A 24,928-nucleotide genomic window follows, 5' to 3' on the forward strand; every position below is an offset into this window, starting at 1 on the left:
TCTGTGTGAGACTGGAGAAAAACCAAGGAAAAGGTCAGGAATTTCAGGAATTTCAGTGTAGTGCAAGCATGGGGAAGATGCTTGTGTTCAAGAGGAAAGTTTTTTACACCAGGATGTGGTGACATGCACAGCTTGGGCTGACCAAGATACAGAATAAAAAAAAGAGAAATGCTGTGGAGGGTCTGAATGGGGACCTGGACTGAGACACTTCTGGGCTTTGCATAAACAAACAAACCCTGCCAGAAATGTTTCATGGTGAGCCAGTAGGAGCAGGGAGGCATCTTCATGTTGCCTGCAAGAATCTGGTGAAATGACTCCCATTGCATCACTGATGGAGGTATTTGTGGGCATGGAGTAGCTGTTGATTTTTCACTTACTTTTCGTGTAGTTTTTCACGGAGTTGAGTGTTACAATTTTTCTGCTGTGCTTTTGCTGTGACTCTTTTATTATCCCTTCAGTGATGCTTCAATTTCACTCAGGGTACAGTGTGTAATTTAGGTTGTTGCAGTGTGACTGGGTGTGCAGTGCCTGCAATCATGTCTGCAGACACTCTGCTGCTACTCTGTCCTCTAAATAGCAGATGTAAGATATAGGACTCATGGAACCTACTCTGTAATCATCAAAAACATTTAATCTGCCATCTCCATGAAGCTGGTTGCACCTTTTTTTTTTTCCCCCCACTAGTTCATGGTTAAATTTAAAGGGATTAAAGCTTTTTCTTAAATCAACTTCTGTACATTAATTAATGAAGAAAAGGAGAAGAGGAAGAAAGAGGTAGCTGAGATCCAGTTTCACCTTTTTATATTAGTATGTATTAAAAGGAAAAAAAAAGAGCAATAGCTCTTAAAATTAGCAATTTAATATTCCACTGCCCATCTGATTTATTGCTCACCCTTCCACATGTGAGACTGTCTGTCATTGAGACACTTGCCATAATTTTGTTTTCAATTTATTGCTGTCATTATTATATAAACCTCTAAAATTCAATCTGAGGGCGAGTAATGAACCTCATGTACCTGGTTCAAACATGTAAGGACACTTCCTTTATTAGGAGGTCTTGCTTTCAGTAATTTCATAATAGATGAATGAAGTGAGAAACTTTTTTGTGGCTCCTGATAGGTTTCAGGCACCATGAATTCTTTGCTGATGATACATTCAGCTCTTAATAACAATGCAGCAAGTTTTGGTTGAATTCAGGCTGAAATGCCCACAGTCCCTGGACAGAGATGGAGTTTCCATTTTGGGATTGTTTTCCTCTGGTGTGTTCCCAGGCAGGTTTAGTCTCTGAACAGAAAAGTGAGGGATATTGAGGTGGTCATCCAGGTGCCCTCCAGCCTTGTCTCTCTTTAGTCAGTGGAGAGAATTGGCCACTTCTCAGGTTGGATTGGCCTTGGACCAGCCTGCTCCAGTGGGAGAATTCCCTCCCCATGGCAGAGGTTAGAATGAAATGATCTTTAAGGCCCCTTCCAACCCAAACCCTTCAGTGATTCTCTGATTCTGTGAAATTCCTCCCATCTGCACAACGTGTCCTTCTCATGTGGAAATAAATGTACATCTGCACGTGGTTCTGTTGTGGCTGCAGACAGATTTTAAATGACCTGCAGGTATGATGGCTTCTAAAAGTTAGGCTTAGGTGGGGTGAGATCCATCACAGTGTGAAGGCTTGAGGGCAGAATCCCCATTTCAGAGGCTGCTTTGAAACTGGGCAGTGCAATTCACACTGATTTTTAGCAAGATGCAGCTTCCTGTGGCACCTGAACCATTTGGGCAAATATTTCTCCATGGATATGGGATCCCACTGAGGCTGAAGGTGTGAAGCATCTCCCTGGTGGTGCCAGGGAGGAGCAGCAGGGTTCAGAATTGTGCATTCACATACTTAACAGTGCTGTGCCATCGTGTGAGGCCGTTTGTCAGAGGTGTCAAAGTGCTTTATAGCCTGGCTCCTCATGATCTCCGATATCAAATAATGTAAATACAGAGCAAATGAGGCAGAAAGGAATGAGCCTCACATCCCAGGGTTGGAACGGACCCACTGAACTCAATTATCAGCAGTGGCTGCTTGCCAAGTCACTTCTCTGACATTGGGATGAAAAGATTGCTTATTCAATGTAATTCTTGTATTTCCCCAACTCTCTGCTGCATCCCTTCCCAGAAAATCCTGCTCTCCCGTGGTTTTCCTCTGCTGGGTGTGCAGCTGAGCTCCAGACACACACTTTCCCTAGAATTCAGTTCCCTCCCAGTACCTGTCCCTTCCTCTGTATTAACTCACACTTCTTGAATTCATTCTTAGTTTCTCTCTGTTCTGTCCTTAGAGCAATTCTCCTACTCACCATTCACTGAGAGTAGACATCAAGACAAAGAAAGCAGGCTTACCCTAAAATCTTCTGTTAAGTGGTGCATGCTCCACTTAGAAATTCTAGTTCTGTGTGTGAAATTAACTGTTCTAAAAAAAGGGAAATGTCTAATGAGCTCTTTTTTTCATAATTTCCCTTCGTCTCCCCATTAAACATCCACATCAAGTTCTACCTGTCACGGTGTTTTTGCTAATAAAGAGTCAGACTGTAAATACCCTTCACAGAGACTGTCAGTCACATCACAATAAAACCTTCTCTCCTCATCAGAATGTCTAAACTATCTGCTTAACAATTTCATGAAGGCTTTCAAACAATTCATCTCACTGCTGTGTGAGGATCCAAGGCATCAGAGCTGCCTCACAGTGCAGGCAGGGATTTGGCTGGTGCCAAATTGCCCAGGTGGGGAATATCAAACCAGGCTGGAGCAGACAGGGAGAAATTCCAGAAATTCCACTCTCTGAGGACATGGTGTGGGAGGAGCAGGTGAAGCTGGGCCTGGGCACACTCAGGTTTAGCACCACAAGATCTGCCTGGTGGTGCTGGTGTGTTTGGGGAAGCTCAGCTTTGACTCTGGCTGGGGTTGCAGTGCCATTCCCACGTCTGGCTGCTCCCAAAATTTACATCAGTGGCTTTGCAGAAACAAACCTGCAGGCTGCTGACATTGACTGCAGCCTCCACTGCCAGGCTTCCAGGATCAAATTCTCAGGCATGAGGAGAAAGGCAGTGCACAGTCCTGGTCTCTGGCCATCTGTGCTGGGAAAACTGTCCAGTTTTATTTACATTTGCTGAAAGAGACACCTGTGTTCAAATGTCCTGACTTAGTCACACTCAATTAAACCCCATGTACGAGGTTTAATAGTGCACTGTGGGACGTGCATTTTTAACAGGTACAGCTACTTGTTGCAAAATTGGAAAATGCATTAGTTTGTTGGGACAATGTCTTGTGGCCTGGGTTGATGTTTTTATGGGCCTTTGTTTTTTAGACAGAATCACAGAATGGAAATCATAAAATCATTTGGATTGGAAGGGACCTTAAGGATCTTCTGATTCAGCCCCCTGCCATGGGCAGGGACACTTTTCAGATTGCTCCAAGCCCCATCCAACTGTGGGGGTTTTTTTGAGTTTTCTTTTCTGGAATATTTTCTGGTTTATTCCTTAATAAAAACCTCAATGGCACAGGAAGCAGAAGCCAGGTCCTCCTCCCTAGTCTTTCCAGTTTATAACATCAACAACATAAAGTGAAGTTCCTTCATGTGTGTTAAGTACGTGGTTTATCTGGAATTTAACACTTGAGCTCAAAGTTAAAGGCATTTTAACCAAATCTTGAAAACTTGGTTTTGCACTGCCAGGTAGAGCAAGATGATTCAGAATGCTGCTAACCTGAATTCAGAGTCTGATTTCCAGCAATCAGGAGGGGTTGGATGTTAAAATTAATGCATTGTTAATGTATAGGCAAGTAGAGGTAAAGATAATCTGGAGAGTTTCTGAGCATTCAAAATCTGCCCCTGCAAATTCCATGTTTCAGACCATCCCTGATTTTATATCTGGTGTGTGAAATAGCAGGTTTTAACAGTGAAGGAATGCTGTTTCACAGATAGGAATAAAATGTCCTAATTTAATTGTTCTTTTACACCATATGGATATTGTGGGCCTCATCTTGAGCTGATTTTAATCCGTAGGAGTTGTTCTGCTAGCAGGTTTTCCATCCTGCATGGGTAATACCATTCCCCCAGTGTGATCCTAAACCCTGCTCCACCAGCAGAATGATTACACGCTATCAAAGCTTTGAATTCACTTCCCAGTGCAATCCTTCAGGATTTTGGGATGTAATCACACAGAGTGGGGAAGCTGTAATCCAGCAACGCTGCCCTTGATCACTTTGTATCTGTTCTCTCTCTGTGCTGCTCTAACAGCAAGAAGAAAAAACAAAATAAAAAAACTCCAAAGATGCAGGCTTTGCCTCAGTGACACAGTTTTCTTGTCTCAGTGACACAGTTTTCTTGGTGGATGTGGGGCACATGGGGGCTGCCATGTGTGTGGCAGTTTAGATTTGTGTTTTTAATCCAGAACTTGGGCAGTGTAAATTAGTGGTAAACATTTCAGTGGCCCCTCTCAGGAAACCTTCTTGGTCACATGCCTAAAGGCTTAATGTGTATTTGCACTCCTAAACTTCCCTGGGTGCCTGGGCTTTTTTTGGGGCAATATTCTGCACCTTTTGATATTCTCCAAAGTGGAGAAAAGAGTGTAGTTGAACCATAGATGGATCTCATTGATTGTGGCACAAAGTTCTGTCAAACATAGTGAGTTTTTGTCTTTTATTTAATATGACCCATGCAGATTTTTTTCTGATAGAAGCTGATACATTAAATTGACAGCTGCACCTTGTGTTCATTCACTACTTTTGGATTTGTTCAGAGTAATTTGCTAAAACGTTTATTTACAACCTGCTTTCTAAGTAGTGAAGTTTGCAGCTTTACATGGTCTGCATCACTTTATGCCTTAAATTACATCATTTGCACAATTGGGGGTTTAATTTTTGCAGATTCATTCAGTGCTACTCTACATTATTAGGTACAGAAGTACACAGGTCCTGGTTCTTTTTCTAGCTAAAACTCATAGGATTTCAAGGTTTGGAAAACACCATGATGACAAGGTATTTAGTAGTGAAGTTAGAAATAACTTGTGTCTGAAGTTTGGCTAGAGTTCCAGTCACCTGTTGTTTTGAAAAGCAGTAGGTACACCTGACAAATGGTGCCTTGCAAGTATTTTAAATAACAAAGATGAAGTTGTTCCTTGTTCCCTTCCACTGTTAAGTTTATTCCCTGCAAATATCCTATCTCAGTCCAGAACTGGAGTTTGGCTCCCATATGGAAGTTCTCATCTCTTGTGTCTCCCCCACCTGCAGTTAAAGGAAGCCACTCTTTGTCCCCAGGCTGTGATCCTGACATGAAAGGGGCTCCTCTTTCCCTGTCCTGACCACATGTCTGGGACCTTTGCACCATCACCCCCTGTGCCTGGGGAGTTTCATTTTCTTGGGAATGTGCAGCCTGGGAATAGTGTGGGCTGGCTCCGAGCTGGAGTCACTCTGGTGCACTCTTGATTTATTAGAGTCTGTCAGAGAAAAGTGGTAATTGAAGCATTGTAAATACCATTTCCTGTAAGAGTAAATACCCCAAGTACACAGGGAATTCAGAATTAAGTTCCCTGCAAATGAAGAGAAAATAAACAAATGAGTAAGCGTCTGTTTTGATCATATGAAGAGTTCCTTAATTTAAAGGAAGCCATCGAGCAACAGTGGAGCAATTCAATTCCCTCAACACGCCTTGGTAATCTGGGATGTCACTTATATCCAACACTCCCAGTTCTTCAGCTGTGCAGGATTGACTAGCAGGATGTTTAACCAGCACATCCAGGGCTTCCCAGTCACCAAACATTGGAAGCTGGGGAGTTGGGCAATGCAGTGAGGCTCAAGGCTGCCCTGTAGTTGGGTACATCACACCCAGGACTTGGGTTTATGGCTTCAGGACAATTCCCTGAAGGAGAATGGTTGTGATCACTAATTCAGAGTTACCCTGTGAAACTGAAAAGAGGAACTTTAAATAGGAGAATTCCCACATCCCATGGGATTCTCAGCACTGGATTTTTACCCTGTGCAGTGTCAGAGGCCCAAAATGCCTGTATTTTGAATAAAGAATCCATCTATTGTGGTTTTATGGCAGCTCCTGTTGCTGGCATGACCTGTACTGGTTGGGAATTGCCTCCATCACTGGAAGTCTTCAAGGCCAGGCTGGATGGGGCTCTGAGCAGCCTGGTCTGGTGGAAGGTGTCCCAGGAATGAGCTTTAAGGTCCCTTCCACCCCAAAACATTCTTGATTCCACAATGAAATGTTCACAGCAGCCTTACAATGAAAGGCTTGTGCTCAGCTGTAGCTCTGTAAATCTGGGATGGTAACAGCAGTCTGTAACTGGGAAAGTTCATGGCATTTGAGGATCTTTAGGATCTGCAGGAAGCTGGAGATTGCAAAGAAGTTGATTTTTTTTTTTCTTGACACACATTCTTCTGTGTATTCTCTTTAATTGGGAAGTAATTGAGCAATTCTTTGTTGAGTTCCCATGCCACTTGATTAATTCAGCAGTAGTTTTGCACTAAAACAATGTCTGTGGGATGTTTTCAGTGTGTCTCAACCTACCAGACGTGGTTTGACTGATGATGGGTTTAGTCAGGATGCCAACACGCTCCTTCATTGTGGTTCTAATTGGTTTTTTTTAGAATGAGTTGTGGTTAATTAGCAAGCTGCTTGCAGCTCACAGGACTTTTAGCAATATCAGGTTGTGGTGTAAGGTGCAAACAGCTGGGGCTCTGCTGAGCTGCAGTAACCATTTGAACCATCAGAAAAGTTATTTGTCATAGCCAAAATATTTACATGTTCAACTGAAATAAGATAGAAAATCTTTAGCTTGACCAACCATTTGACTTGTCATTAGACCTCCATGTGAAATCCATGTGAGGAAAAGGGAATTGGAGATGCAGAGAGGCTGTGGTTGGGTGACTCCTCTTTTGTCTGCTGGGCTGTGTGGTGTAACACTCACCCTGAGTGCAGGAAATCAAGTTTAAATCCCTCTGCTGCCTTTAAAGAGTTGAATAGTTACTACCCAGCTCAAAGGTTAATTACTAATTGCTGGTTATTTGCTATATTTAGTATCCTTCATACTCTTTTTTCTTGCCAGGCTGTGTAGCAGAGTACAAGTTAATTACCATGTATTTTTTTTTCGTGCTTTTAAGCACCATCTTTGCTCCATTCTCTGAGATTACAAAACCACGTTTTGTGAGATGCTACTTTTATCATCTCATTTGCAAAAGTACAGCAGTATTAAGCAGGTTTTCTCGTGCCATATGTCAGCATAGATCCCTTGCTGCTGGTGAAAAACAGACTGAGTAGCAGAAGTTGGATTTTCTGTCTTGATATGTGTATGGGAGTGAAAGGAGAAGGTGTTTCACACTCAATGTGAGCACAAGAGTCCTGTTTTAGATTTCCCTTTTAAATTCTGAACTTCTGCATTGCTTAGCAAAGATGTTTGTCAGAGGACTTGGTAATCAGAGGGAGTACTGCAGTGGATCAGTTTTACATGGTTTCTGAAAGCAGCAGTTCTCTTGTCTCTTATCCTTACAGGTGCCTTCCAGCTCAGGATATTCTGTGATTTCCATTGCTTGTGCACTCTGGAGTTTTCTCCAGCTCTTGGAAAATAAATTAATTTTTAGGGAATAGAGAAAAGTGTCACGAGGAATTCCACTGCCAGCTTGGAGTGGTTTAAAACTGCTCCTGCCTTGGAGTGGTGCTGCTGCTTTGAGGAGGCAGATTTACATATTTTGTGTTTGAAAGATTTACAGGATGGCTCACATGTGTAGGGAGATGGAGCTTTCATGGCAGGCTTCGTGTCACAAGGATTAATTCTCCTTCCTCCACCCCGCTGGTGAGAGCCTGGCTGAGCTGGAGGGGGGTTTCACATTCAGCACTGTGCCTTTCTGGTTAATTAAACCAAGGTTTACATCACTCTGTGCAGGAATCCTCACGTGGAGAAGCACCAAGAGCTGCAGCAGCTCTCCAGGCTTCTGGTTGTGGAGGGTGGGGGGCAAACAAAGGGGCTGGGGCTTGTCAGAGCACAAAGTGATGAACTGCTGGCCAAAACTGGGCTCCCTGAAAGCCTTCTGCTTCATTTAAAGAGCATTTCAAAGTCTCTGGAGTTCTTTGAGTAAATGGACACAGCTTTTCTCACACTTTCCTCACCTGGAGCTGGGGGAGCACAGGGTCAGCTCCAAGAAGGGACAGGACTGTTCCTGAGTGTGCAGTGACATCATGTTACTTTGGCTTTGCCTTTTCCCACTCTTTTTTTCTCTTTTCTTCAGCTCTGTGATGAGATGATGGGGGGAAAAACATCATTCTAGGCTGTTTGTGAGATTTTTAAGTGATGTGGAATTACTAGTAGCTTGTATGAAGCTTCTCAGTCATCTTACACTTGATTTTCAACAGCCTGCTCTTGTTTGTGTCTGCAGAAATGAAGTCTCCAACACTACAGTAAATGTTACCTGAAATTTAGCATTCTGAAGTGATAATATGTGCCAAGTGTGGATGGATACAGATATGTACAGATGTGAGGGCAGGATATTCCCACGTATATTTACATACAAACTATAGGTTTGAATATAACTTGAATTGACTCATGTAATTTTCAAAATTGCTATGGAAAGAAAATAGTTAATTATGTTTACATTGATGTTATAGTTTCCCCAGTTAGAGAAATGTGTGGTTTTTTCTGAAGATACTTGGTTTTAGAGCTTTCGTCATCCAAAACTCAATCATTCTTTTTTCCCCTGAGGATGTTAAATCCCTTCTTTCACCAAGCCAGGGAAAAGTTCCATTAATGTAAGCAGGATCAGAGCTCACTGGGTATGCTTATTGCTGAATTAATAAATATTTAGGGAAATAAATAGGTGTGTCACAAGTGGTAAAATTGCTTTGTACACCAGAAGATGAGATTTAGCACAAATGAAGTGTATGCTTGCCCCACATCCCAGCAGCATTCAGACTCACTGTTTTGACTGCCTGATTTCATATCTGTGCTCACAGCAAGATGGAAAGGGTTTTCATTTCAATGCTGAAGTCAATAATTATGGAGGTTATCATTTTCATGCTCAGAAATTCATGTCATTTTCATAAATCATTCATCTCATTTCATAAATCATACTTTACAGCTGGAGAATGGAAACTTATTGCTGGACATTGATGAAAATCTTGTTTCAGTCACTCAGGTAAGGTTGTGAAACTAAAAAATATTTTAAGGAAATAGAGCTGAAATCATCTATAGGAATAGAGCAATTGGAAAATGTTCAGCTTGGGATTAACTTCACTGGAACGTAGCTAATATCAGATGTGAATAATCTTAATGAAGCATAAGGGGTGAAATCAGTTCTGTAGTGACAGTGAAATCACAGAAATAAAAGATAAGTGCTTGGTGTCTGGGATCTCGTGTGCTGCAGAGTAGATAAAGGCAGCTCTGTGTCAGAGAAGATGCATTCATTTATTCAGGCTGAGAGCTGGGTTGTAGAAAAAAGACTCCTGAACCATTTGGGACTTCAAAATCCACCTCCAAGAGTTGCTGTTTAAAGCTGCCTCCAGTCAGTAAATGAAGGTGTTGTGTTCCCACTAAATTTGTGTTTACATTCTCTGATGTGGTTCTGTAGCTCCTGTTGCATATGAGGTTGCTATTCTGTAAAAAAAATAATTCCCCTGTAAATGTATTTCTTTTTCCTGGGGAATATTGTGAGTGAGGGTTTATTATAACAAAGTGCTGTTGACTTTCCTATCACTCTCTCCAGCTGCCTGTTTAGAAATGTGTCTGCAGAGCTTTAACAGAATTATATCTGTGAAGAGTATCCAAAGATCCATCACCTTGAGAAGTATTACTATTCCCATTATCCAGGAGTATGGAGGCACAGGGATCTGAGTTACCACCTTTCAGATGCATGTCATATAATCCAGAGTTCAAAAGTATACTGACTATCAATTTCCAGCATTCCTGTGACACCTATACTATTTTTTCCAGAAAAAAAAAAAAAAAAAAAAAGGCATAGCTTTGCACACAGCTGTGTGTGCCCTGCTTTTTCCCTGACTTTCTCATCTGCTCCCTCCCCTGGGGTGGAGGCACAGGGGAGTTTTTGTTCATGGAAAGGACACAAGTGTTCCTCAGCAGCAAACAGTGAACAGTTCACGAGGGGGGCAGGAGAAGGGCAGGTTTGGGGTGCTGCTAAACAAGCAGTTTGGAGAGATGAGGAGGAAGTGGCTCTTGGAGTATTTCAGTGGCACCTGACACCTCTTGAGGCAGCCGTGCCTACAGGAGGCTTGAAGTGATTTCCAAACGAGTGCTGCTGTTGTCATTATTCCCACTTTCCTGGGCATTTGAACAACCTTTGCCTGATGTGTTTGTGCACACTGCACAAGGGACTTAGGCTGGGTTTGTTGCTTGGCTGTTTTTTGGTTTTTTTTTCAAAAGTTACTCCTGGCAGTATTTTAGTACAGAGCATGAGAATTGGTGTACCCTGAAGAAAACGTGGCTTTCCTTCTTTTTCCCTTCTGCATTTCCATGCAGATACTTAGAGGGATATATAAGCCCATAAGAGGAAAATGTATTGTCATAGCACTAAAGCAATGTGATCTTTTTGATATAAAACATAATGTAAGAAAACGTGAGATAATTCATCCCTGGGTACATTGTGATGTGAAGCTGAGAATCAACAGAGCTGCTTAGAAAAATTCCAGTTCTAAGTGATTGTGGTGTTACTTTTATGTGTGGGAATAGAGACTGGATTGAAAAAAAATGAGTATAAACTTTTGATATGTGTAGTCTTACTCCTTAAGGGGTAATTTATAATGGAAGGTTAAAGGCAGGAAAAAATCTTGGGGTGATCTTGGCCTCTTGGAAGGCTGGTGAAGCCTGACCTTCCAGTTTGGATACTGTCCAAAGCATTCAGGGGCTGCTTTTGCAGGACAAGACTCAACTAAATGTCAAAGCTGTCTGTGTGATGGGAGGATCCAAGGTTTATGTGCCTAAGATGGGGAGAAGATTCAGTGAGTTAACCAAAGATTTGCATTAAATCTTGTTCATGATGAGAATTGTGCCTTCCCACATTTTGTGAGTGTGATACTGGGAAAACCAGTAGGAAGGGTAGTAAGAAGAAGAAATTGTGGGTTCTCCCCAAAGCTTTCAAGTGTAACCACCCTGATAAAGGTGGTGGATGGAGTTTAAGTTTCATGCAGAGCTCTGGGGAATCTGTGCTTTAACATCCCTGAACTCCAGCTGAACTCATTTGCAGGTGGGTGGAAAGAGTAAATTTGCTCTAGAGCCCGTGAAGGAGCTTTGATTATGCAGCCACTCAAGTTATTTCTTATAATAAAGTGTTTTTTCTCTTCTGGTCCAGTTAGCCAGGCCTGCATGGGTGACCTGTTTTGAGCTCCCAGTGAAGGGCGTCCCAAGGAAATAATTTCTAACAAGAATTAAATGTAGAGCCACAAACTTGCAATAACCCAGTTGTGCATCCTCCTCCAAGTCCACTTATCCAGGTCACACCTGTCCCATGGGCAAGGGGAAATCAGGCAGCACTTTAAAAGCCCTTCCCTTCTGTATCCTTCTGGCACTCCATGTGCTGCTGCCATGCTCTAAGCCCTGGAAGCGAGGATTTAGCCATAAATCATGCTTGGAGCTCACTGATGTTAAAGGCAGAGCAGTAATGCATCCAGTCCTGTTTTGGATAGTTGTTCCATGTTTTATTCCTTTTTTTTTCATTTTGGAGAATTCCCTACAGAATTATAGTGAGTTGTTGGCTCTTTGGGTCCATTAGCAATAATAAAATCCCTCAGCTTGAGCCTGTGTGCTTCCTCCATGTGGGACTTCACAGCTGAAGCCTGCAGGACTTGGGAAGGTTTATCTTGTTTGCTGTTACCAGATAACTTTACAAGTTGTAACTGCTTCTCTTACAGTTTCTTCTCCTCAAAAGATAAATCGAATTTTTTTTTCTCTTTACAGGCTGTTACCCAACTAGAGCTTTTTGGGGACATGTCCACTCCTCCTGATGTAACCTCTCCCCCAGTGAGTACTCAGGGAAACTGCACTGTGTTTTTCCTGCATGCTATTTTCAGCACATTTATTGAGCACATTTACAATTTGTGTCCTCAGCCATTCCAGTGGGGAGGATTTCAAAGTAGTTTTTAGGTTGCAGGAAAGTAAAAATTGAACGTGCAGTTTTCCTGCTTCATGATGATGTGCCAACATACCTTCGATTTTTATTTTTCTGCTCTAGTGTTAAGTTTCACATAGGGTGCAACCTGAGCTGCAGATCTGCTTCCCTGGTGTTTGTCAGAGGGAAATGCTTCACTGCACTCCCAGTGCACTGCAGAAGATCCAGTTACAGCCTCGTATTTCGTGTCTCTGGATCCAAGCATAGATCCCAAAACTGCTGTTAAAGAGAGGAAGTAAAGAGAGAAAAAGGGCTGGATGTATTTTAAGGGGAAAAAAAAAAAATGTCTCGACATGTTTTTCAGCATTATAAGATGACAAAAAATTTTCATATGAAGCTTTTGAACCTTACATTAAGCTGTAGGGAAATGTGAATATACTGAGAAAATTCAGGTGCTGTGAGGTCAGGAGCCTCAAATCCCCAGTATATTCTGGATCATTCTAGGACTAGATGTTCAAAACCCTTTCTGCTCATCATCAGCTTACTCAATTGGATTTGACTTCTCCTTTAATGTAGACTTATGATTATGGTGCTGTTGGTTAATTAGAAGCAATATTTATTCCATTTTCCATAAATCCTCTCTTTTGCTTTAACTGTTAATAATAACTTAAAAGTTAATGCCTTGGTTACTGCCTTTCCTTTTGTCATTTAACATTTAAAATCACAAGTCTGTATGTCCTGGAGAAAGAAATTATGTCAGTATTTTGCATATGATATATTCCAGGCAAATTTCACCTTGATTTTTTCCTCTGATAGAAAATTTCTTAATTCTTTCTTTTTCTCCCATCCCCAGCAAATTCTATCACTTTTATTTTTATTGCTTCTTTCCTTCTACATCTTCCCATTCTTTCTTCTTTCTCGTTCTCACTGCAAACCTGGATTTTTAGAGTTCCAGGTGATGTGACAGCAATGTGCAGCAGAAGCTGCAGCTGATTTGTCACCTTTGTGTTTTCTCCCTGTCTCCCTGCAGACTCCTGCTACTCCAGGTGATGCCTTTATCCCATCTTCATCCCAGTCACTCCCTGCTAGTACAGACATGTTTGGTTCTGTACCTTTCAGCACTGCTGCTGTACCCTCAGGTAAGAAGAGCACTGGAATTATAGTCGGGAATCAGATCTGGGGATCAGTGCCCAGCTCTGGTTTGCATTTCAGTTCTCAGGGCATTGATTTTTTTAGCAGGGTGGAAGTGGGGAAGGCTTTTGAGGTCAGTGCTTCAGGACAAGACAAAGCAAGGCTTTAACAAGCAGGGAGTACATTAGTTTGAATTTGCCTACAGTTTTTAAAGCAGAAGCCAAAAAGTCACTGGGAGTTCAAGCATAGTTCAGCCATCTGGATGACAGAACTTCTAGGTACAGGAGCAGGAGAGGAAACAGCATTTAGTTTGGATTTGGAGGTTCTGTGGTAGCAGTGAATATCCTGTTGTCTCCAGGAAACAGAGGCTGAGAATTTGATTGTAGTTCAAAGGTATTCCACTTTGTCAAATCCTGGAATGTCCTCTAGACTTCGCTGTGTTCCCCAGAGTGCTCAGAATTCAAAAGCTGAGTGCATTCTGCACAGACACTATGGTCTGATTGCTGATCTCTCCCAGTGCCCCCAGCCCCACTTAGGAAAAGAAAGGAGGAGGAGGAGGAGGGGGAGGAGGAGGAGGAGGAGGAGGAGGAGGAGGAGGAGGAGGAGGAGGAGGAGGAGGAGTGCCTTGAATCATTCAGCAGTGTCTTTCTAATTGGTTACCTCCTCTGATGGCACCAGATTAGCCACTGCACCTCAGACAGGTTACAGTGGCAGTGAAGTGTTTGGGGATAATGTAGATGGAAACCTTCTCTGCTGGGATGAGGTCACAGCAGGGACGATCAAAGAATCAGATCAAAGAATGTCTGGAGAATCCATCCTGGACATCTGTTGGAACAGAAATATATCTGAGCTCCTTCCATCACTCAGGAATTAGGTCTCTCAAAGTTGAGTTCCTTATTTTTTTTTGTTTTATTGAGTTCTGGGCTTTTCCCTTTACAATATAGCAGCCAGCCTTCTGTTTGTGATAACAAAACAGCCTAGAAATAAAGCAAAGAGGAGAAGGTACAGGAGGACTGAGGAAACACTCAGGTTAGAAACAAGAGTTTTAAAGCTATAGGAGTATTAAAATTGAGAGAGAAGTTGCATTATGCAAAATATTAATGATAAGTATTGAATTTAAGCATGAAACAGCATACCTGTAATGCTTAGTACTTCTATCAGTGGAACATAATTATGTTAGGTAGTTTAATTTGTAAAATGTTTTACAGCAGTTTTCATTTCAGAGCATTTTTGTTGTTGTTGTAAATAAAAAAGCACCTGATCCTATAATTCCTACACAGTCAAACCCTTGGTAGCTTCAAAGGAGGCTTCAGGTCTGACAGGAAGCAATTATCATTTTAGTTTTAATCTTTAATTTCCTCCTCAACTGGAGGAGGTTATGTTAGCCTAATACCTGAAGCAGTTTTTGTTAATAGGTATTTAGTGCAGCAGAAGCTCAAGATCTTTTTGATGTTCTCAAGTAATTGGGTAATAACCGAGTGTGAGGATTTTAATCTGAAATCATCTGGGTTGGATTTTTTTTATTATTATTATTAGTAGTAGTAGTAGCACTATGATGCAATTTGAGATGATTGCTTTGCAGAGTCCACCAGCCTGTGGTTCTGTGTGTGAGAATTTGTGCAGTGATGTGAATTCAGTGTTTCCAGTTTTCTTTCCAAGCCTGCTGCAGCTCTGGGATCGCTGGCGCAGCTTTGCACGTTTCTGATTTATTGTGTCGCTTTTCAGCACCCTTAAAATCTTTCATCCCGTTTGTTTCCTCCCCCCCCCCAACTCCTGCTCTCTTTATTCCCTGAAGGTTATGTTGCCATGGGAGCTGTCCTGCCCTCCTTCTGGGGACAGCAACCACTTGTTCAGCAGCAGTTGGCCATGGGTGCCCAGCCTCCAGTCGCTCAGGTGATGCAGGGAGGACAGCCCATCGCGTGGGGCCAGCCCGGCATCTTTCCTCCCACCCAGCAGCCGTGGCCATCCGTGGCTGGCCAGTTCCAGCCCACTGCCTTCATGCCAACACAAACTGTTTTGCCTTTACAAGCTGCCATGTTTCAAGGTACCATTGCTCCTATAGCCACCGTCCCGCCCACGAGCGATTCCAACAGATCGAGTCCGCAGACAGACAGGCCCAGGCAGAAAATGGGAAAAGAAATGTTTAAAGATTTCCAGATGGCTCAGCCTCCACCAGTGCCATCCAGAAAACCAGATCAGCCTTCCCTCAGTTGTACCTCAGAGGCCTTCTCAAGTTACTTTAACAAAGTTGGGATGGCACAGGAAGCAGATGATTGTGATGACTTCGACATCTCTCAGTTAAATTTGACTCCTGTGACTTCCACGACACCATCTACAAATTCACGTGAGTATTTGTGTGGTTTCAGCCATCCCTTCCCTTGGACATGACTGCTCCTCAAAGCACTTCTGTCTCTTTTTAAATTCCCACCCAGATAGTGAGAACCTTCATGCATGCTCTGGCTTAAGAAATGTGTTCCAGTCATAAAGGAGAATATCAGAGAGGAATTTCAGAGGTCATAGAAATGGATGGTCCAGATAGCTACAATCTGAAATTTAATTTCTAAAACAGTAATATTTGTTTTGTGATGGGAACATGCAAGCTGGTTGGCAGAAGCCCATGGCATTCAACCTAACAATTGGTTTCACTTATGTCCCATCCATAGTTTACAGAAATTAGGGGATGGGTGTTTATTTTATTAGCTTAACATACTGGACACGTGGGGAGATTCCTTGAAGAGCTGTAAAAGCTGTTATGGTGTTTGAACACCATAAGCTTATGGTGTTCATTGCATAGTGTGGGGGATTTGCAGATTGCTGAAAAGAGGAATTCATGAGATTCACCAGGGGTCAGTCAGAGACCTTTTTCACTTACCTGCCACAGGGCAGGTGACTGAGACATTCCTAATGTAATGTAGTGGTGTCTCCCAGGTTCATAAAGACATAGGCCAGATGCAGCCAAACTTAATTTGGATGTTGCCAAATGAAATCAAACACATGGGATTGATAATGACAACTGTGCCTGAATTTACCTCCTGCAGCTCCTCCTTAGAGAATGATTCTCAGGGGTGGTGAAAGTTGAAGGATGTAAAAGCATGAGCAAATTTTGTGCTAAAGTGTCTTTTTGAAGAAATCAACAGAATAATTGTTGCTGTTGCCTTAATCCTTGTTTAGCTCCAACCCCTGCACCCAGACAGAGTTCTCCATCAAAATCATCAGCATCCCATACGAGTGACCCTGCTGCAGACGACCTCTTTGAAGAGGGGTTTGAAAGCCCAAGCAAAAGTGAGGAGCCAGAGGCTGTGAGTAGCAACAAGGTTTCTAAATCCTCACTGTCTCCTTTGAGCTAGAAAAGATAAAAGCTGATTAAGTGCTGTTCTGTAGGGTCAGCAATACCTTTTCCAGTAGGGTTGGGTGGTGCTTATGGGGGAGCTGCAGGCAGAATTCCCGTCCTGCTTTGGGTCTGACAGCTGATAGCACAACATTTCTGCTGATGTGCACTAACACTGCATACAAGGAACCAGACTCAGAGTTCATATGTAAGGCTGTGCATATTAGCTGTATCCAATGTCCTCTTCAGCACACCAGCAGTCACTTTACTCGTGGTCAGGAAGTTTGGGGTAACACAACAAACATGCTGAGGCTGCAGAGAAAGATGTGAGAGTTTGTGTGTTAAAAGATGATGGTTGATGTTGTCTTGCACATTCTTGCATCCCAGTTGCTTGCCTAGCTACGTTCCTCAATGTCCTGGCCCTCAGTATGTATTTCTTTGCCTTTATGGACCAAAGCAAGAAATGTTATCCAAGCAATGACTGTAAATCACCAGGTGTCTTAAGGAGGTAGGAGCCCGAGTGAGCCAAAGGCAAGAGGGGGTCAGTACAACAAAAAGTGCAAAATCACCCAAGCTTGGACTCTTTTCTGTTTCACATGGCTTTCAGGGCCTTTTGCACTTCTGATCCAGGACCTTCTGAAGTCTGTGGCAGCTCCTGCCTGGCTCCAGCAGGAACTGGTGAGGTCCTTTGGTGCCTGCAGCAGCTGTAGGAAACCACCGTGGCTCTGGTTTTCATGAGATAGGATGTACTTGTTATGCCCACAGCATGAAAATAACCTCGTGTTGACTTTTCACTTTCTTCTGTTGAGAAAAAAAGGTGTTATGTTCTTGTATTCTAGCCTGATGGGTCTCAGGCCTCCTCCAACAGTGATCCCTTTGGTGAGCCAACTGGTGATACTATAAGTCCACAGGTCGGTAGCTAGATAGCACAGGTTGGGGTAGGTATCTGTCCTTTTTTTCTCTACACCTTGAGGTGTTCACTTGCTCTTCCACCAGTGCCTGCCATTGCTTTCATGGATGCATGGTTTATTTTTTTCCCTTTTTCATCTCTTCTGTTTTGCCTCTCCATCCTCCACAGTATATTCCTCGTGCTTGGTGGTCTGCATGGCTTTTGCCATTCACTGAGTGTTGCAGCTTATGCAAATATGTGTGTTTCAGCTGCCTGCATGCTTTAAAGAAATATAGATTTATTTTACTTTGTGTTCAAATTCTGAAGGCAAATAGGGAAACTGAGCCATTACTAACAATATATTAGGCAGAGCACTTTTTTTTTATCAAAGCCACCCTGGCCTTCAGTCAGATGTAACATATTAAATGGAATAAGACATCTTACCCATAGACATAACAATCATTAAATAAAATTATGTAATGATACGTGAATGTCTCTACCCTAAATCAATGGGATAATCAGTAGAAGAAGCACGTTTATTATCTGCATGTAAAAAATATTGAAATGGGTTTGTGTATTTTTATCTCCAACTGCAAATTAAAAACATCTGAAAATTATCATCATTCATATTACCATTGGCATACTGATGTTTTAAAAATTATTCATCAATGTAAGTCATTTAAACCCAGACAGACGGGAAAGATGATCTTTTCATCTTTTGTGTTACAGAACACGTAGAAAATGTGGCTGCCTGTGAATGTTCTGTGATTTGTTTCAATACAGTAAATATATTTTGCCAAAAAAACAGTGAAGCTACGAAGTTTTATGAGTGCTGAGTGTTGTTATTCCATCCAAATACTCTCTAGTGTTGCTGTTTGAAGAATATGTTTCATTATCTTCTCCCCGTCTGCCACTCCTGTTTGGTGTTGCCCAAATACATGATCTGATGTGGCTTCTGTGCTCCAGCACAGAGCTCCTGGAGCAAATCCAGAGCAGTGGGAGAATCCTTCCCATTTTTGTATAGAAATTCCACTGGGTTTGCCAGTGACTTACCCATCCTCAGTTTAGTTTCAACTCTATAGTTTCGTTAGGAGTCAGTTTACTTTGTGTGTTAAATCTTACAGTAACTTAGCTTTGATCCACCTGGGAATAATGAGGTTCTGTCTTAATAATATGTGGTGCTTTGAGAGGGCATCTCCCCCTTCTGTAGCTTCACCCATGCTCAGCTCCTGGGGGCTACAGCAAGAGTAGCATTAAGCTTTGTGTCTCCTAGAAGTGGCAGTGTGAGGAGAAAGTCAAGCTGCTCCAGCAAGAGCATTCATTATTTACTCCAGTGAGAGCTGCTGCTGCAGATGGATGGTGCCACTTGATAATTTGGCTGTGCCTTTGCCTGACCTTGGCCAGCACTGACATCCCCACCTATCTCAGCTTCAGACCACTCCAAATGTTCTTCCCTACATCATGAAAGAGGATTTGCCCTTTATCTGAGTCCCACACTCTGGAAACCCACATACATCTGCTTATTATGGTTTATCACAGTCAGGGTGGTTCTGAAATTCAGAGTTACCAGGACAGTGTATTACCAATGATTGCATATGGTTTTGCTGCATTTTTCGTTAATCCCTGTAGAGCCTCGCATCAAATATGTGTAATTCTCAGAAATATATTCTGGGAAATGTTAACTAATGTTCCTGATTATGGTATTACAGTAATTCCTACAAGCTGTAGGCAGGAACAGGAAGCTGAACAAAAAAGAAAGCTTCTCTCCAGTGAAGTTCCACTAATATCATTGTGTCTGTGTGCAGAGCCAGTCAGCAGCAGTCCATAGGAATCCATTTCCCAAAGGCAGCCCATCTAATTCTGAAGCCTGGTGTCGTCAGAGCCACGGGAAGTCTAATCTCCATGGAAAATTATCCATTCAGGATTTACTGTGGAGTTGTGTATTGAGCTCTGCGTTTGGAGACAAACTTAATGGGGAGAAACATGTCGTGCAAAAGAATCACAGTCTGCATAAAAGCCACTTTTGTGGCTTAGATGGGAGATTACTTTGCTCTTTAGAACGTGGTTCTTACCCCAAGAACAGCACAGTAACAACTCAGCTGAATGGACCTCTCAGGAGCAGAGCATTGTGTGCAGAAATGTCAAATCTGTCTGTTCCCAACATCTCTGAAATCAGCTCTACCATATCTTTATTTATCTTGATGTATTCAGAATTTCCACCTGCCTGGTTATTTGTACCCTGATCTTTCAAGGTACCACAGCAATTTGGTTTCTTGATTCCTTCTGATACTCTAAATTATCATCTAGTTACTATCTTGTTTCCTCTCTTCCTTTTGCAACCTTCAACTTCAGCCCTCACAATCCTCATCCTTCCAGCAGCTGTTCTAGAAGTCACCCTTTCAGAAACAGCTATGAGCTCTTAGTAGGCAAATGTGACATTTCATGGATATATTACATTTTTGTCCCTTTGTGGTTGAAGATAAGAAGCAGAAAGGCCCAACTTCCACAGGTGAAATAAGATTAACACTTTGCAGAGCTGTTTATTGTATTTGGTTGTTTCCCCTTTGTTCATGCATCGTGTTGAGGACAGATAGTGATTTTACAGAAGAGGTGAAGTGAATACAGAATGACTGCCACCTTCAGATTATTTATGTTTAATCCCTGCTGCTGTCTTTAGATTATGTGGGAAGTGATTGTGGTGAAAGGAGAGAGAGGGAAAGAACTCTTTCTTAGCTGTGATCCTACCAAGTGCCTTAAACATTTCTTGTTGTTGACATTTTACATTAAAGCAGGAAGTTTGAACAGAGGAACAAACGCAGCTCTATTGAGCTGCTGCCCAGCTCAAAACTTGCACTGGCAATCATTCATGAGAGATTCTCAAGAAACCTTCAAAACATTTGTGGCTAGAGCGTATCTCCCTGAAAAAAATTGTTCAGTTGTTCTGAGAAATGTGTGCAGACAATTAGGAGCCCTGAAAATGTGTCACACCCTTCACGATGCCATCAGCACTGTCAGGAGAGCAACAGTTCGTTAGAATATTTGTCTATCAGCTTTTGGTGGTGCTTTGGTGGCCCACTGCCATCATCCATCTTAGAGCAAGTGCTGTGCTTGGTGATAAATGCTCCTAAAAATCTTAGTCAGCTCCGGGATGGGCTGCTAGAACTTTTTATTTGGGCTGGTCTTAGGAAGTGGAGAGAAAACAGCAATTTATGGACAAAGCCTTGGGTTACCTGGGAGCTTAGTGAGCCTCGGGAGGGAATATCAAGCTGATTCTGCATCCTCCTCTTACTTCTGCCCCTTTCCTGTTGCACCAGGACTCTGAATAGACTCAAAAACTGAAGGCTGTATTTGTAGGACCTGTCCCAGTGTTTCCTCTGGCTCAGTAGGAACTGGATAAAGTCCAAAGAGAAATTCCTAATTACATGTGACCTGTTCTTGCTGTAGGCTCTAAAGCTGTCATTCTCAAGCTAAGGACACAGAGCTGAGCAGGGTTGGGAACCTGAGAGAAGTAGTGTTGTGCCTTTGGAAGGGGATCACAGCTTGGGAAGTCCTGCTTCACTCCAGAGAAATTCTAAAATTAACATTTCAGGTCTCCTGCTCGGTTGGTTGTTCCTATTTCCCAGGAAATAGGGAGGGGCATGAGCAGAGAAATTGAGGCTGCTCTGTGAACAGGGGCATCCTGCAGGTTTGCCTTCATCTCTGCTGCTGCAGTCTCCTTCAAGCTGTCCATTTTCATGTGGCCAGCTCGTACAAGGGCTTCTCAGCTCTTCAGTGCCACCAAGCCCACCTGAGGTCACCGTGTACCCTTCCCTTTCTCCAAATTCTTCCTCTAAACAAGAGACAGAATCCTTTGTAGCTTGTCTAGAGCCGTGTTCTTGCTGCTTTGCAACCCAACAATTCCATTTAGGGACAAGCTCTCCTCGCTTCCTCTGTGATGAGGTCATTTAAAAGTTCCCTGTCTTCTGCACAACAACTGATTTTAAAAATCTACTTGTGAAAATTTAGCATCTTTGAGACTTCTGAACAATTTGCTTCAAATTGGCCATGTGGTTCAATTGTTAGGAAGGAGAATTGACAGATATGTAGATGGAAAGATATGTGGATGACAGATCTGTAGACAGATACAATTGTGTGGCTACTGTTTTGGGAGAGGGGCCCAGAAATAATCAGTGTTTCTTGGCTGCAGTTCATTTTTATATCAGGACCAAGATATGGAGCAGGTTCATCTTTCTGAGTAGTTGTCATTGCTTTTTCATTTCATGGATATACAGCATCCATCTTGCTACTAAAATGACAGAGATTTTTACAGTGCTAATAATTAAACTGGATATTTGAGACTAGGAAATATTCCTAGGTAGGTTTATGGTAAGATCAGTGGCACTCTCCAGCCATAATCCTCGACTAGAAGGTTGCTGTATTTATGCTGCTAATGGAGACTGTAAGAAAAATAACCAAATATTAGTAAGTAATAATAAGTAATAAATAAAAACTGGCTGTTAATGGGGCAAGAGGAATGACTTGTCTTATCACCAGAGATATTTAATTTCAACCCCGCTTGCCAACTTTACTCTGTCCTATTTTGCCTAGCATGCAGAAAAACAGAGAAGACGCTTCACACTCCCACCCCCTTCACTTGCATCCCCAGCACAAGATGCTCATTTTGTGTGGCTCTCCAGCACACTTATTTCATGAAACTCTTATCATTTGAGCCTGCCCTTTCTGATCAGTCAGCCAGGAGTAAAAGTGGCTGCAAAGGGCACGGAAATCTGTGCGGGCCTCACCTCCACAATTGAGAACATCTTGCCTGCAGCTCTGCACGGAGCAGGTGCCTCGCAGTGATCAAAGGCTGCCAGGGTAAAAATAGTTCCTTCCTAACCCACAGTTATGTTTTTGTGAGTGAGTTCCCCCCTGCAAGCCCGACTAGGTGCTGAGTCTTTCAGGAGATGCTCTCCAGCGATTAGTTCTGCTGGGGAGCAGGTGTTAATATCTTCAAATGGGATGCAAATTTACTTCCAGCATTTGCATAATGTTATTCTAAAGCATTAGCACCCTTGTTGCCTCACACAGTAGTGGACTATACCAGAAATGGTGTTTGCTGCTGTCTTGTCCCCTTTAAAATGAGATGGATAAAGTGATTTGCAGCATGAAGTATTTCTGGAATACAGCAGTAAAAAAAAAATTAAAAATTGCTTCCAGTTCTTGTCTTGGTTTCTCCCTGTGGGTTGATGAAAGAACAGCAGAAGTGATTCTGGGCCAGTTTAGCAAGGAAAACACTGTAAGATTTGAGGGGTTTATGTGAATTAGAAGCTTTGTCTGCTATTTTATTTGTTCCTCCCTTTTTGTTCTGACAAAGACCAGTTCTTCCCTCTGCATCTGTTCTTAATGCAGTAGTAGAAGGCAGAAAATGCTGGTGAGATGCTGTGAGAAGAGTTAACACTCACCTGCCTTTTCATAACATGCCCTGTGATTTTGTGTGGATTATATTAAAAAAAGGAGGTTATTTCTGCTTTCAAGCCCCTCCAAAATAGTGCCTGGCACTGTGAGAGGAGCTGTCCATGAAGTCAACAGCACTCGACTCTCCTTTTGCCTTTTTCCTGTCATTTCTGTTCTCTTTTGCCCTCTCGAGTATCAATATTTTACAGACACCATTTGCATTGTTGGGCTGAAAGCATGCTTGTATTGGCTCAAAATAATACCAGAAAACAAATCTCAGGCCTTGACCAAACCCTTTGACTGGGAAGCCTGCACACAATTACTGCAATTAATTTCTCGTTTAGGCATCTGAGGGGAGAAATCAACTGAAAGGAAGAAGTAAGAGCACACTTTTCATGCAAAATGCTCCGGTCTGCTGGAAGAGAAATTATTCAAATCAGTGAGAAATGCAGGCCTTTGCCATTTCAGGTGTTTGTACAGATAAATGCTGGGTATGAATCAAGGAAGTTTCTCATTGTAAAGGCTGTCTCATGCTTGTTGGAAGTGCTGCTGATGCTGAGCAGCTCCTCCTCCTCCTCTGCCAAGGGTGTGGAGTCCAGGGGCACCTGTTACTTCAGCACATCTGCATATCTGAAGGATATTTGAGGACAGCTCTAACAAGCAGACTTGACATTTTGAAAAGCTCTTTTTTTTTTCCCTGAAGGCATTTTAAAAACTGACATCTTTTGTTCCAAAGGGATGTTCTCTCTCCCTCTCCTTTTCTCCTTCTCCTTCCTTTTCACTTCCCATTGCAATGACCTTAGGTTCAGCAACTGCCTGAAGAATGGCCTGGTGTGTGTCAGGTTCACACATTAATTAGTACAGATTTTCTCTGAACTAGCTGTGATAGATCATTCTGCCAGCTTCAAGTCTGCATGTGAAAATTGGCATAGGTAGACTTAACTCACAGTGTGTGAAAAGCAGTTATTTACTCTCAGTCACCTCCTTTGATTACCTTCAGTTTTTCAAGGTCACAAAATGTATTTGCTTCTTGCTGAGGATATTTTCAGCAGCATTTATTTAATCGTTCCAGAGGGTTTCTCTCACTCACAATGCTTGTAGCATACTCAGAGCTCCATGTGGGCAGGGAGGTGAGGAAGCAGGGTGTCTGCAAGCTCCAGAAATGCAGCAGTTTTGGGGAATAAGAGACAACTTTGCTTGGCCTGAAGCAAACAGGTCATATTTTGGATTTGTTGTATGTTCCTGCAGTCTAAGGCAGGACAGGGCACTGGGCTGGGGCAGAGCCTGGAGCACTGGCCAGGCACCCTGAGCACCCTATGGATCCACCCTTGGGCTGTTCTCCAGCATCATTTTGACAAACAGTGATTAAAATCCTGTGCCAGCCTTGGCAGGCCTGTCTGTGCTCTTCAGTGCCCAGTGATTTGCCAACCTTCTGAGGGTTTTTGGTTTTTTTCACACAAAAGTCAGCTCCTCCCAATGCTGCTGTAACACGAGTTGATTCTAACGTGGTTAAATTCAACGTCGTGCTGTGGTATTTGAATATTTATCAGGCTGTGGAGAGTTAATGCAGTGTGGCATTAATTAGCCTTTCTGCCTGTCTTGTTCCTTTTTTTTAGATGTCATTTTTAGTTTAATAAATTAGTTTCTGGAAATGAAGTGGAGTGGATTCCAGGGTCCACGGATGGTTTGCTTCCCACTGCAGCTGAGATGAGCAGTGTTAAGAAAGCACAGGGTGTGTCAGCTGTGGAGCAACAGCTGAAGAACATGGCAGCTTTTCCCACCTCCCACATCCAGGAAATTCCCAAGAAAGTATCTGTTAACAAGTTGACATGCTCCCAGCTGTAACCATCGTACTAATGGTTCCACAGACTCCTAATCAAACTGTGCAGGGCTGGCGCTCCTCGTTCTTCATGGGCCACTCATGTTATTGTTTTAAATCCCATCACAGCTTCATTTAGCTCAGCTTTCCGTGGGGGTTTCTGTTTGCAAGTGGTTTTCTCCTGAGCTGTGCAAAACCCACAGTTATGTTCTGCTGTTGTGCTGCTGGGGGGGAATCTCAGCGT

General features: G+C 42.6%; 1 protein-coding gene across 17 annotated transcripts in view; it reads left to right on the forward strand.

The window, feature by feature from the left end:
• Nucleotides 1-24,928, forward strand: part of DAB1 (DAB adaptor protein 1) — a 413,546-nt gene that overhangs the window by 380,002 nt on the left and 8,616 nt on the right. For 11 of the 17 annotated variants that reach the window (XM_088169651.1, XM_088169658.1, XM_088169652.1 and 8 more), the window contains 6 exons: nucleotides 9,106-9,162; nucleotides 11,934-11,996; nucleotides 13,115-13,223; nucleotides 15,011-15,559; nucleotides 16,387-16,514; nucleotides 17,383-17,481. In XM_088169651.1, coding sequence (XP_088025777.1) covers nucleotides 9,106-9,162; nucleotides 11,934-11,996; nucleotides 13,115-13,223; nucleotides 15,011-15,559; nucleotides 16,387-16,514; nucleotides 17,383-17,466 — 990 coding nt within the window. In that variant the 3' untranslated portion in view covers nucleotides 17,467-17,481. The remainder of the gene's footprint in view (nucleotides 1-9,105; nucleotides 9,163-11,933; nucleotides 11,997-13,114; nucleotides 13,224-15,010; nucleotides 15,560-16,386; nucleotides 16,515-17,382; nucleotides 17,482-24,928) is intronic. The other 6 variants (XM_088169660.1, XM_088169662.1, XM_088169663.1 and 3 more) reach the window with 2 other exon arrangements.

The sequence above is a fragment of the Sturnus vulgaris genome, chromosome 9 (genome assembly GCF_052056855.1).
Source record: "Sturnus vulgaris isolate bStuVul1 chromosome 9, bStuVul1.hap1, whole genome shotgun sequence".
Classification (NCBI taxonomy): Eukaryota; Metazoa; Chordata; class Aves; order Passeriformes; family Sturnidae; genus Sturnus; species Sturnus vulgaris.